The sequence below is a fragment of the Musa acuminata genome, chromosome BXJ2-1 (assembly GCF_036884655.1).
Source record: "Musa acuminata AAA Group cultivar baxijiao chromosome BXJ2-1, Cavendish_Baxijiao_AAA, whole genome shotgun sequence".
In the NCBI taxonomy this organism is placed as follows: Eukaryota; Viridiplantae; Streptophyta; class Magnoliopsida; order Zingiberales; family Musaceae; genus Musa; species Musa acuminata.
This window is the reverse complement of record NC_088338.1, coordinates 13684101-13698303: the sequence shown is the minus strand read 5'-3', so window position 1 is coordinate 13698303 and position 14203 is coordinate 13684101. Positions and strand designations below refer to the sequence as shown.

Sequence of the window (14203 nt, the reverse complement as noted above, 5' to 3'; positions counted from 1 at the left end):
GTTCCAGAAAAGAATTATGATCATTGGGTAAAAATAGGGCAAGTTTATGGAGCTGTACAGTAATATGCAATAAGTAAATGCACACCGTACCAACTTATCAACAAAAGACTGATTAGTAGTTGCAGTCTAGCAATTAAGAAGCCAATTGATCTGCTATTGAAATATTTGACATCCCATCTGATTAAAGATTCATCCATCAGAGATTCGTTTGCTAAATTTTACCTTGTACACTATATTTAGTCTAAAAGGAACCAAATAATAGAAGTAACTCGAAATAAATTGACAGATCAAGTTCAAGGATCAAATAGAAACAGCTGCTAACTGAGTTCATTTAAGTTGTAGATGCCAATGAAAAGTCAGACCAAACAGAAAATACTTTTCAAGTTTAATGCTACAAACACAGCTGCTGAGTTCAATCTTATTGGCTGCGGATATGAATGAACCATTGTTTATGCATCGACTTGAACGGATGCCGGGTATCGGATCAGACATCCTCCTTTGTCACATAAGCTCCTACAGAAACCATAAAAGAATAATAAGATATTGCATATTGACCAAGGATCAAAGCAAATCAGCAACAACAAAAGTGAAAAATAGAAAGGGAGGGAAATGACTATGGGCATAAGTATACCGGAGTAACATGAGCACTTCGGAAAAGTGTAACAACATCATCAATATAAAAGTGAGCAACTCCAGGAGAATAATATGTTTTAACAGATTAAAACTTAAAGATATAAAACCTGTAATCTCAAATGCCCTATGTATCAACCATTCTATGGTGTACTTCTCATATCCAACATAAGAAAACAACAAAAGATAGTCAGAAACTAGGATCCCAAGACAGATATGATGGCCAAGGATAACAATATCAACTCAATTAGTTTATTGTCATCAAACCCTCCATGTTACTGAATTAGAAAGTTTATCCAGTAAAAGTCAGAAAAAAAAAAAAAAAAAAAAAAAAACATGCATCCACAAGTCAAGTTGTTACATCCTTCCACTGATCATATATGATACTCAGTTACCTAGAAGTGCAATAAAAATCTATAACTGTTTTTTCTTTTTTTCCATCACTATCATGTGCACTATTTTGATATGCCCAATTAAACAACAGCTAGATTATTACAGAGGGACCAATTGTGTGACATACTTCTTAAACTTACCAGAACTCCAATTGCCATCAGTTTAATTACGGACTCTGTTTAGATACATCTTTCAAAAATTAGAAAAGCTCGACTCAACTCGAGTTTAGCATATCTCTGCTTGATCTGGCAATACAATCCAAGTTAAATTCGAATTCATCTCAAATTTGATCATGAACATCCAAAGTAGAATTCCTACTCTGCAGATTGAAAGATCGTTTATCACAATATCAATTTCAAGGCTAACCAAAAGACAAATAGAACTATTACATGCCAATCATTTTGGATGCAGCAACAAATACATGCAAGCAGTGATTTAAAAAGCGCTAGGCGCCAAAAGACGCCAAGGTCCAAAAACGCCCGAGGCGCTAGGCGCTCGCCCGAGCGAAGCGAGGCGCTAAAATATAAAAATATATAATATAATTAATAAATATAATTATTTAAAATTTTAAATAAAAATATGCTATTAAATTAAGAAAATCTAAGATACAAAATCACAATGTCACATTAACAAAAAGTTTCAAAATTCAAAACAATAAAATTTTACATCAAAGTCATTCATCATAATCAATATTATCGTCATTTTCACACAAATCATCTTCATTGAATTCGTTTTCTTCCTCTTGTCCTTCGATTCCTTTCTCTTTATCAAGATATGTTTCATTCTCTATATCTTCAACAATAGCACGAGCCGAGCTTGATGCTTTTGCACTCATTTTTCTCTTTGACATATGTCTTGTATATGTTTGTAATTCTCCAACACCTGAAGCTCTTGCCACATCTCCCCATGTCAATCTATCATCTTCAAATACAAGCTCGTCTTCAGCATCTTACAAGTTAGCACCCATTTCTCCTACTAACCACTCATTTGAATCATCAATATCTTGCAATGAGATTGAATCAAATCTATTTTGCAAATCATAACGAGCCTTCAAAGCTTGATTATACTTTATGTAAACAAGATCGTGCAATCGTTGATGTTCTAACCGATTTTTTCTATTCGAGTGAATCTGTCATGTCATATAATTTAAAAATATATTAATATATATATCTAAATAAATTAATTAATTAAAATAAAAAAATTTAGTGATCCTTACATGCTCAAAGACACTCCAGTTTCGCTCACAACCCGAAGCACTACATGTCAAACTAAGTACTTTGATAGCAAATAGCTGTAAGTTTAGGATGGAATTTCCAAATAGACTCCACCATTCAGTTGTAAATTTTATGTTATTATTAACAATAGCATAGTAACATAATATATATATAATTAATTATATCAAATTATTAATACCTTGAGACGTAGTTGTCCTGGATCGAACGGCAATTGGAATTCCAAAAAGACCTTCGACATTTTTATATAAAGATAATTCATAAATAATCTTATCTTGAACCTCAAGGCTGGGAACTAATCTTGCAACGCACTGATATAACCCACTCAAAACTTCTGCATCAAATCCAACAGATTTAATCTTATAAAAGAATTCAGGGTTTAAATAATATCATGCTACATGTAAGGGACGATGAAGTTGACAATTCCATCTTTCGTCAATGATTGTAAAAATTTTCTCATATTTTTCTTCATTTTCATTAAAAGATCTTTTAATCGTCTCCTTTGCTCTATCCATAGCCTCATAAATATATCTCATTACAGGCTTATTTTTATTATCCACCAATTGAAGGACTCGAACAAGAGGGCTCATTACCTTTAATATATAAACTATATGATTCCAAAAGGATGGCATTAAAATGATATCAGCAGCCCTCTTGCCTTTTGCTTCTTTTTGCCCATTTGCTTGTCACCCATTTCTCAGAGGTAAACATATTTCTCAGAGTATGTTTTTGACAATGCACGCTCTGTAATGTCAAGAATGAAGTAGCAAATCGGATGACACCATGTCTCACTAATTATTTATTCCCTGTAAATTCTCTCATCATATTCAAAGCCCCAATGTGATTATAAAGAAATCCAACAAAAATTGCTCTTTCTAAGGTTTTCTTGATTTCTAAGATCTTTCCAATATCCTCCAACATTAAATCAATACAATGTGCTGCACATGGAGTCCAATACAAGTGTTGTTTTTTTTATTCAAGCAATTTACCTGCGACAAAAGATAACAAAAATAATAAGGCTTAAGAGTTTAACACACTTAATTGAAGATAAAATAATTAACAAATTCAAAAGATGAATATTATCAGCTAAAACATAGTTGCTTCCATTGTCGGTTATGATTTGAACGATATTGTGTTCTCCAATTTCTTCCACGAAGTTGTCAAGTAAATCATATATCTTATCTCCAGATTTTACAAAAGATGAAGCATCTATTGACTTCACAAACATATTCCGTAAAGAACAATTAACCATAAAATTAATTATACTCCTACGCCTCCTGTCAGTCCAAACATCTGACATAATAGAGCAACCATGTGTTGCCTATGATTCTTTATGACCCTTTAGTAAGTCATTTGTATAATTCAACTCTTTTTGCAGCAATGGAACTCGCATCTTATAATAACTTGGAGGTTTTAATCCTGCACCATATCTTCCAATAGCTTCAATCATATCCTTAAAATTGTTTAAACGAGTTGTACTAAGAGGAAGACCAGCCTGATAGAAGAAGCGAACAATGTGTTGAATTATTCTTCCTCTTATTTCTTTATCACAAGCATCACTTATATTTGTTTGTCTAAATTTCGAGCCTCCTGCTTGCCCTTGTTATTTCTAGGATCCTTGAAACATATATAGATCCATCGATCCTTTTTTACCTTTCTTAGTACTCATAACTTCTTTTTCTTTTTTGTCGTATACTCTTTTTTCACTTAGGTTAATACTCATAGAATAATCTTCTTCTTCATCCCTGAGATGTTCAACATTGTCTTCTGGTAAATTCTCGTAAGATTCATTCTTTTGTGTCTTCTTTTCATTCATATAACTCAGCAACTCTTCTTTTACCTCAGGTGGACACTTTTTGCAAGCTGCTGCATTCTTGAAATTTCCTACTAGATGTTGTTTTGCACGAAAAATACCACATCTAGTAGTCTTATCGCAGAATATGTAAATCACTGCATTATGACCTTTCGGATCCTTTAAATAATTATACTTCCATGCAGGATCTTTTTTTTATACCATTGGAGACTCTATTGAGTTGCTTTCTACACTTGTCATTTATGTTGAAACCTAGCAATAATTTCAAATAAATAAAAATTAATAATATTAAAATCAAAATAATATATTATTAATCTATTAACAGTATTAAAAATTAATCATTTCAAATAAACTTAATATTAATAGTATAAGCCTGCTGACTGAGAAAAGAGGAAGCAGTAGCGGCGAGCGGCAGAGGCGACAGCGGCGACAACAGCAACGGCAGCGGCAGCGGCGAGCGACGAGCAACGGGAGCGGGAGCGGCGAGCAACGGGAGGCGCGAGCGGCGACAGCGGCAGCGTTTGCGAGCAGCGACAGAGGCGAGCAACGACAGCGGGAGCAGGAGGGTTGGGGTTGGGTTCTCACTTATATCGATTTTAGTTGGTTCGATTGAACCAACTAACCATCAGAGACTGAACCAGACCTAAAATCCTAGTTCGGTCGCCTTGGTTAACCTAAGCGCTCGCCCGAAGCGCCCAGCGCTTGGGCTCGGGTGAGCGCCCAGGCGCCGCCTGTTTGAAGCGCATCGCCTAGGAGATTAGCGAGGCGCTCGGGCCTCGCCTCGCCCAAGCGCCTAGGCGAGCGCCCGAGCGCCTTTTTAAATCACTGCATGCAAGACATAGATTATGCGTCATTGACATTACGAATGGACTTAAGTCTCCCAAGAGTGATGAAATATCCAGTCGAGTATGGAAATAGCACCATTCACATGTAATTCACTATAGGCCAATGTTGACACATGTTGCATGGTTTACTGCTTATAATTACAGCGAGCAACTTCTACTATAATAGCTGGTGAATGAGAGAATCTTGCAACTCATATAACAGCACCTAGCAAACTGCTGTTCAGAAATATGCTCGAAGTGCCAAAATGACAAGGTCCATCATGATTGTAAAAAACCAAATTAGATTCTATCAGTCTATAAGCAAAGACTACAATATTAAACCTAGATCATACAATAATTCAATAATAAAATTCATGGTTGAAACCATAGCAGAATTGGTACCGGAATCTGGATAAGCTATGAACAATATGATCAAGACTGGCTTAGGATGATCAAACCAGATTGGTGGCAATGGAATCGGTTGAGAAAATAATTTCATAATAAAACACAAAAAAATACAAAAATGGCAAAACACAAAGATACAAAATATGATCAGAAAATAAAAAATGTGCTAAAAAGGTTTCTATCTTCACATTTGCAATATGTCTATCTTTTACAAGAACACATATGAAATTGAATTATAATGAATAAAAAATTTATCGAATTTACCTAAAAATATTACCCATTTTTATCTAGGAGTTTCCCTCTTTTCAGAATTTACCTGAGGATGGCTCAATATGTTCAAATGCCCAAAAGCCCATGAACCGGTTCACTGAATTATCCAGTTTAAATGAACTAAATTGGTTCAGATTCCATCAAATTAGATTTAGGAAGTTCCTAAAATAACCAAAATACAACAAACAGAATAATTGTTTAAATCATGTTTTCCTTTGACACTAAAATTTTGTGGTGAGTTGGACAAACTTTATGGTGTTCCAAATTGTGTTACACTAGATTGCATAATCAAGATAAAAATGTATCAAATTGGACTACAAAATTCACTAAAATTAATTTAAAAAATATAAAAATCAATGGAGTAACTATTTATATTGATGATTAAAGTCTGAGTCAAAAATCTGAGGTGAGTTGGAAAAAATTAATGGGATTACACTTATAAATGAATTCAATTGCAGACTTAACTCGATTGCAGAATCATAGAGTAATTTATTTTCATTTCAATTCTGAAATCAAATGTAATAAAATTCATTTATGGACATAACACCATAAATTTATTCAACTCACATCAATCTTTCAGCATATATGATATACTTTTTTTTTATTTTAACATAATTTTAGGAATATTTGAGTCAAATTTGACACGCTTTTATGTTGATATTGTAACCGAGTATACCGCAATTCATTTATGAGTATAGTATAGTACCATAAAGTTTATCAAACTCACCTCAATCTTTTGATATGCCAGGAAAATATGATACAAACAGCGATTCCGTTGATTTTTTTTATTTTAGGTGATTTTCGGGATTTTTAGGTCTAAATTCGGCAGATTCACACTCAAACCCTATAACCCACGTAATAATCCTTAAAAGGCCAAGGACATATTTTTACACATAATAATCCTTAAGAGCACCCCCGGTAGATTTTGAAGAAAGGGGTAAAAACCAATATTTAAGATCAAACTCCAAATCCTATGGCGTTTTTATTCTCTTTATTAGCATCTTTATTTCATTAAGATATGAACAATTAGTGTTTATCCTTTCTTTTCAATTTTTAAACACTTTTGTTATCTATCTTACATGGGGGGTGGATGACAAACAGTACAACAATGGTAGCAGATGGCAAATAAAATGGTTACAACAAAATACAAACAATAACAATATCTTTAATATATTTCACAAAGATGTTTTTGTTACTTGTGTTTGATCAATTCATATCCATTTGTGACTGACTGCCAACCACATGATTAAGAAATCAGCCAAAATAAAACTAGCCGAAACCTAATCGCTATTGAAAAGTACCGATACTGATTAGAGTTGGTAAACCAGAATCAAGCAACATTGCCAACTATGACCGAGAGAGTAGGCCATCTACAAAATCGCATATAATGAACTAGAGATGCAATATGATAGATCTTACAGCTAGACATTCCGAAAGGACCAAATAGTGTCTAACATCACAAGCTACTATTTGAATACTCAACTAAGCACAAAGAAAAAAAGAAAGTGATCTGGAGATAGCAGCATAACAAAAAAATTTCTATAAAGGAAGAGCAAAAGCCAGACCATCTATCTTTGTGGCATCACATGAACAGTCAACAAGTCTTGCAGACCCATTTCCGCAGCCCACAAATTCCTTAGGTCCAGAAGTTGACCTCCCCACACACTGCACCGTCTCAATCCCACACACTCGATTACCCTGACTGTTAAGTACACTGTTTTCTCCCACATTCTTCCCCTGCATCCCTGGATAAAGGCAGTAAACCTGATCATCACAACAGAAACCACATGAATTTAGAACCTGAGCACCACCCAGCATGTTTGCTTGGGTAGCATTAGAAACAAAATCCCCACTCCCTTTCGCTGGCTTCTGATAAGGAAATGATCCAATCTCTCCTTCAATCCTTCCCCTCATATCCACAAGCAAGCATCTAAGCCTTGCAACCTCAGCTTCCAAAGCAGCTTGGCCTTGAAGCCTCTTCATCAGTTGCTGGTTGATTGCTCTCAGATGAGCAACCTCCTCCTCCAAGGATGCAGCATGTGCCTTCTTCTTCTGCCTATACTTCCGAACAGCTTCTCGATTACCGCAAGACCTTTTCTTTGTAGAAGAGCTCTTCTCCATTGACTCGGCAGCTTCATCAGGGGGGGCCGAGACGATCTTGGTGTGGACATGGAAGCAGGTATGGGTGTGTGAGAGAGGGTTGCAAGTGTGGGTGTGGGTGCATGTATGCTGTTGCCCATCATTGAAGATGTCATCGAAGAAACTATCTATCGAGCGGCTGCCCGGAAGATCATCACCAGCGTTGGGTCCAGAGAAGACATCAGGATTCGAGAAATCGATGTCTCCGTCGTCCATGACCAAGCCCACAGTTCCTGAGATGGGAATTGGGGTTTCCTAACTGATGCCAACACAAAAGACAAAGCCTTCGAAAGGGCTCCGATCCGATGAAAGACAACGAACTAATCGATCATAAAAACTTCCAGATCATGAGCGCGACTCCGAAGTGAACGAACTCTGGGGAAGAAAGAAAGCCGGCGGAATATCTCAAAATCGATCACGCAGGAGAGGCATGAGGCCCATCAAACAAGAACTCCGGCGTCCAACCAAGAGGGTTTCTCTTCTCGCCGAAACCCCCCAACCAAGAGAGCAAAGACAGAGACGAGAAGAGCAAAAAGAACAGGAATGTAAGAGAGGATTTCGGAAGGAAATAGCTCGCAATCTTTCTGACCTAAGCATGGATCGATGGAGCCCAAGCGAAATATTACTTTGAACGGAAGCAAATAAGGAGGATTGGCTGCAGCGGAACGCCGAACCGCCGCTTTCCGGGATGAAGATGACGTCAGGCTTCAATGGTTCCCAGCGCTGAGATCGATCAGAAGCCGTTTGATCGACAGCCAACGTCCATCTGCTGATGCGCTTAGTCAAACGTCAAAACAGCAAAAGTCAACAATATTATAAGCATTGGCTATGGTCGTCCCGGGAAATATATATAAATACAAATATGCCCCTTTTCGCTTCATTTATCAACAACGTGGCATGCATACCAACATCATTAACATTGTTAGCTTAAGTATCACAACAAGAGACTGCTACTTTGGGTACAAATTTTGAGATGATTGCAAGATCAAACCAAGTATCATTTGCCATCACAATAACAAGTACTCATCGACGTCATTTTGAGATGAGTTACCAGTAGAATGCACAATGTTAACCAAGACTTTAGAGTAATTAAATTAAGGTACAGGAACAAAAGTACACAGTTTCTAAAAGCAAAAGAGACACATAGAAGATTACCCCAACAATTCCATGCAAAGAACGTCTATTGGAAAGAACATAGTCGTGAAGTCAGACACAGATCACAAGGGAGAAGGAAAAGACCAATCACCTAATGCTTCGGTTGTTTGTAGGCCACAAACAAGATCCGCAAAATGGAGCAAGGCACTTCCAAGATAGGGGGTCAGTCTATATTCACAAGATGGAGCAACTCGTATGTCCTTTCCCCTTATTTTTCTTCAGATTGGGTGGCTGAAGCACCACTTTAATGGCCGCATCAAAAACTGCCTTAACATTCTGCACATTGCAATTCATACCAAAGCCTGAGGTACCTCACTAAGGTGCAATGAATTCAAAAAGTTTCACATAGGGATGAGAACATACTTGCTGGGTCTTGGAGCTGCACTCGATGTAGGCTGCCGCGCCAATCAGCTTCCTCAACTCTTCCCCCTTGAATCATGCAAAAGTCATCATAAGCAACTCCAGCAATGCTGTTGAATGAATTAATACGATAAAAGGAAAAACGAAGTTAAAGCTGCAGATCTCCTGCAACAACTCTTACCTGAGCAGTACTCATAGGTACTGCACCAGGGTGATCTATAAAAAACTGCTTATCATCCCGGAGATCTGTCAACAAAAACATGCATGATTATTTGTGACATACAAAAATTAGAAGTCATCCTGCATCACCGAGATGGCATTAATTTGTATTGAGCAATGACCATCCGACAAGCAAATCGAGTTAGCATCATCAAGTGTGCGTTGTGGATATCCAGAGAAGAATGACCAACTCACAAAAAAAGATAATCTCCAAGCCAATCTCACTGGAAAATAGTTGCAGTTTTCTAGCTCATACACGGAAAGAAGACTTAAAAGCTGATTTTACGATGATGTCGTGAGTCAAAAATAAAACATTGTACCAAAGGATGTGAATCTGCAGGTGTGCCACTGCATAGCACCCACACACATACAATGATGAGTAACTCAAACTCGAATCTGTATGTGTTAATCTTCTCAAGGCTTTGAAGAGATGTGGCTAACCTAAAATCCCAACCTATTGATGTCTAAATGCTACAGTCCCACTACATATTTTAACAAACAACAACCAATTCGGTCCAACAGAACCACCACCACCAATTAATACTTTACCCATTGATTTGTCAGCTGTGATGTCTAAGATAAAGCAGAAATTCACAAGCTCAAAGAAAATGCATACCTCAATAACCACATTATTGATAAAAGAGCCATATAACAGAACTTTAAGCTAACATTTTCCTTCCAGTATGTTCATATCTTCAATTATTTCCTTTGCTCTCTCATATACAAGTAATTATGACATGAAGCATAAACAATAATCATAGGGCTTCAAATTTTGATTACGGTCTTCACAAGAAAGTCATTTTAGAACCCAACATAACAGAAACAATTGCCTCTCTTTGCAAGATTACTGCAATTTACTGATGTGCATCACCAAGTGATTTTACCCATATCCATCACAATATCAGCTCAACCTTTTTTCAATAGTGTTAGCAATAATGCTTCTTCTAATTGCCCAAGATTTTACCCAAGCATGCATCCACCCGTCTCACTTGTGTTCCCATGATCATCACTGACTCCAGTAGTTCTGTTTCAGATGAACAAATTATTTTCTTCTTGTATTTAACTTGGAGTTCTTTGAATTTTTTTCACAAGTATATCGTCCAAATGTTCCTCATACTGAAAACCATTAGTGCTTTCCTCCAAAACATTAATTCTACATTATAAAAAGCTGCCCCTCAAACTGCAGGAAAAAATATTGGCCTCCTAAGACTCATACTTCTCAGCGCTAAATGGTGTTAATGGAGTATCATTTTCAGGAGGAACATAATAGCTCAATTAAAAACATGATCCCTTGTTGCCAGAATCTTCATACTCATGATTGAATACTAAGAACTCTGAAGGTGGAAGTTTAAGATGCATAGTTGGATTCATGGATCAGGTCCATCGGTCCAGGTCAAGAAACTTGGCCTATATAGATGTCAGTTCAAGTTCAAGTCCAGCAAATGTTCCTTTGGTTCCATTCCCAACTCACTAGACCCATTCCCAGCACTACTGAATTCCTCTATAACTTTAACCAGAAACAAAAACCTGGAAGTCACATATATGAATCAACAGTTGCAATGCATCAAACCTCCATAGAAGTTCTCCAACCCATGCAGAAATCTTAATTAATCACGGCAACATTTCTTCGCTAGAAAGATGATGAGAACCAACACAAGAATATTTCTTTACCCTATTAATTCTAGAAAAGTTGTTCCTTTCCACAATGTCCAGCATATCCGTGATCATGCTTAAAACAGGAATAATTATAATAAACATCACTAAGATCAGCCATCAGACTTCACAAACTGTAAATCAATCATGTTCTGCCTTCTGTCACATGTATATGTATATATATATATACATATATACATATATATACATATATACATATATATATGTATATGTATATATATACGTACATATATATACACATATATATATACATATATATATATATATATATGTATATGTATATATATACATACATACATATATATATATGTGTGTGTGTGTGTGAACCCTCCCTCCAAAACCTCATACAAAGAAAAAGAAAAAACATCAAATATACAAAAATTAATAGCCAGAATAAAAAGAAATCTTTCTCACAAGTATTGCAAAATTAAGAGATGCTTCATTATTGCAACATGTATCTCATGGACAATGGTGAAGATTGTAGCACTGGAGCATAACTTAGTAGCAGGAGGATCCCACGGAATGGAAGAGAGATATGCTGACCATAGCTACTGTTAAAATATGCAGTGTCCTTAGAGTAGGTTAAAGAAAATTCCATTCTAATCCTTTTTTGTAGTATACCTCTTCAAAATAACATTAAAACAAATCAGTGCAATTAAACATTCAACATGAACAATGATATCCAAACTGTACACTTCATGAAACACAAAAAGTAGGCTTAAGATAAAGAAACAAATTAGCAAGAGCAGACTAGCAAGTCCCATTAGCATCTGGAATCTAAACCTAATGGAAGACATGATTCATATGGAAATACCAAATTGAAAATTTAATACTTAAGCAAAGTTCTACAAGTTCGTATGAATGTGAATCAATCATGTTATATTGTTACTATTAAAATGGCATATAATAGACAAAAATTACATTATAGCTTTTGAATCTAGCCCCAAATTATGTGCATTATACAAGCTAAACAATACAATTAAAGGGCACTTAGAAGTGACCTTGATTAATGGAAAATAGCTTTTCCATGATAACATATATATAGGCATTTTGGACTCTCCCAGCTAAGTTTGCTTCAGTATAGTGTAACAACACAATATGACAATAGGAAGTTCGACAACTTTGTGTGCTTATACACTATCATGTAATCACTGAAATTGTTTGGAGTTCAAATGTGCATAGATATAGCCATATACTTGACCAAAAAAATGGAGTCATGATGATTACCAAGCTTTGTTCCAACAAGAATTATAGGCACACCAGGTGCGTAGTGACTCAGCTCAGGAATCCACTGAAATGCAGAAAAGGGCAAATAAGGTAAGGAAAAGTAGAATGTTGACAAGTCAACAGCAAATACATGGTAAAAAAAGAACTTAAATACAGAGATGAAGGTAACCAGTTTTTGCCTTCTTAGCCACATTTTCATAGCTCGCTTTACTTATCAAAGAGAATGCCAGCAAAAAAACATCTGCACCTCGATAGCTCAAAGGTCTAAGTCTGTTGTAATCCTCCTGGCCTGACCCATGAAACCAAGACAGCATAGCAGGCACATTATAATACATAAAAGGGTCAGTGACTACAGAGAAAGAAACAATATGAATAACCAACAAGAAGAAATGCTAAAGATTACCAGCAGTATCCCACAGGCCTATGTTAACTGTGTTACCATCAACTACAACATTAGCACTGAAATTGTCGAATACTGTAGGGACATAATCCTGTCTCCAAAAAATAATCATAATAATAACAAAGCAAATATTTAGGCATATAAAGGAAGGCTTTGCTCTCTAAGCTGTAATCAATGGTAAACGTGTTGTATGGTAAATATTTCATCAGATGAACATCATTGACATGCATTTCATAAGGGATTGGATGCCTCAAAATATGAACCTGTATGTTGATAAGCAGATTGTTACTTCCTAAGCTGGAACTCTTTCAGATCCAAAGATTCAACAACAGTAACTTTCCAATCAAATGCATCAGAAAAGACAATATGAGATTTAAAAAAAGGATGAAATTTTCTGAAATGCAACGCCCCAAACAAACCACAAAATAACAGGTTCCCAAATCAAGATCAGACCCTAAAAATGACGCAAAGCTTGCACCTTTCCCAGAAACTCGATGAGACCACCAAGAAGCACCAGACAAATCACAAAAGAAACGGACTTTTCAGTACTCACCGTGGGGAAAGTGTTGCTGGTGTACGATATGAGCATGCAGGTCTTACCGACGGCGCCGTCGCCCACCGTGACGCACTTTATGAACCTGGACGCACTCATCTCCTCCGCCTATCTCCTCCTCCCCTCAGAAAGCAGTCTTTTCTTCCTCCTATTCCACCTGCTGCAAGGAGCGTGAACCCGACTCGGCGCGGATTCAACGGGTACACATCTGAAAGCCCCAAGAGAAAGCCCCACGTTTGTCAGCCGACTCGAAAGCCTCCATGGATGGCAAAGGAACAAGAAGAAGAAAGCCCTAACCCCAGCCCCGGAAGGAGAGGAGATGCACAAAACGATCGCCTTAAGGTCCCCTTCTCTCCCTCTCTTTCCCTTCTCTTTCCTCCGGCTCCGTGAAGAAACGAAAGAGAGGAATAGTGGGAGAGAGAAAGAGAGAGAGGAGGCGCACCTTGGGTTATGGGGAAGAACGGATCGGCCGGTAAATGGTGCGACGGAAGCGGTCGTCAAGAAGAACAGATTACATTATGCCATTAACAATGTGTGTCCGTTGTGTGAGAGAGAATTAATATTATTTAGAGGAGTAAAGAATGCATTCAATATACTTCCAACCCCTACCCAACGTCATCACCTCCCCCTCTCTCCTCTCCTTCAAGTTTAATTCTAAAAGAATAATTAACTGATCTAAGTTTAATTCTTGCTTAACAAAAAGTTAATTCTTACCTGAGAATCCAAATAATAGCAACCATAAAACAAATTTCTCAAGTATGTTATTATGTTATATATATAATAGTATTTAGCTAAATCAAAACTTATTATTATATCACTTCTAATTATTTTTTGATATTAATACAACACATCAATTTAGCCTAAATCAAACTAAATTAATTATCGATTATGATAATTGATATTAGAGCT

The 14203-nt window shown here is 36.6% G+C and overlaps 2 protein-coding genes across 5 annotated transcripts; both read right to left on the bottom strand.

The window, feature by feature from the left end:
• Positions 1 to 256: 256 nt before the first annotated feature.
• LOC103998893 (basic leucine zipper 23) lies at positions 257 to 8323 on the bottom strand. The gene is made up of 2 exons (XM_009420504.3): positions 7133 to 8323; positions 257 to 513 (listed from the first exon to the last, which is right to left on the bottom strand). Exons 1-2 carry the CDS (start codon positions 7920 to 7922, stop codon positions 485 to 487), a joined length of 819 nt encoding a protein of 272 aa, XP_009418779.2. The 5' UTR covers positions 7923 to 8323; the 3' UTR covers positions 257 to 484.
• LOC135580898 (rac-like GTP-binding protein 5) lies at positions 257 to 13851 on the bottom strand. 4 transcript variants are annotated; one of them, XR_010481757.1, is made up of 10 exons: positions 13592 to 13827; positions 13295 to 13502; positions 12745 to 12832; positions 12521 to 12630; positions 12342 to 12405; positions 9403 to 9467; positions 9225 to 9290; positions 8953 to 9137; positions 8296 to 8472; positions 257 to 513 (listed from the first exon to the last, which is right to left on the bottom strand). XR_010481757.1 is itself a non-coding variant. In XM_065093590.1 (8 exons), exons 2-8 carry the CDS (start codon positions 13391 to 13393, stop codon positions 9036 to 9038), a joined length of 594 nt encoding a protein of 197 aa, XP_064949662.1. In that variant the 5' UTR covers positions 13394 to 13502; positions 13737 to 13851; the 3' UTR covers positions 8766 to 9035. The 4 variants fall into 4 exon arrangements, 2 of the variants coding, with proteins under 2 accessions (XP_064949662.1, XP_064949661.1); XR_010481756.1 differs by lacking the exon at positions 8296 to 8472; XM_065093590.1 differs by lacking the exons at positions 257 to 513; positions 8296 to 8472 and having other exon boundaries at positions 8766 to 9137; positions 13737 to 13851.
• Between the last annotated feature and the right edge of the window lie 352 nt (positions 13852 to 14203).

Coding starts and splice junctions, on each gene's coding strand:
- LOC103998893 (XM_009420504.3), bottom strand. CDS start 7,922: ATGGACGACGGAGACATCGATTTCTCGAATCCTGATGTCTTCTCTGGA. Junction 514..7,132: donor TGATGCCACAAAGATAGATG/GTCTGGCTTTTG, acceptor TGGTTTCTGTAG/GAGCTTATGTGACAAAGGAG.
- LOC135580898 (XM_065093590.1), bottom strand. CDS start 13,393: ATGAGTGCGTCCAGGTTCATAAAGTGCGTCACGGTGGGCGACGGCGCC. Junction 9,468..12,341: donor TCTTGTTGGAACAAAGCTTG/GTAATCATCATG, acceptor TTTTGTTGACAG/ATCTCCGGGATGATAAGCAG. Junction 9,138..9,224: donor GCAGCTCCAAGACCCAGCAA/GTATGTTCTCAT, acceptor TGCAATGTGCAG/AATGTTAAGGCAGTTTTTGA.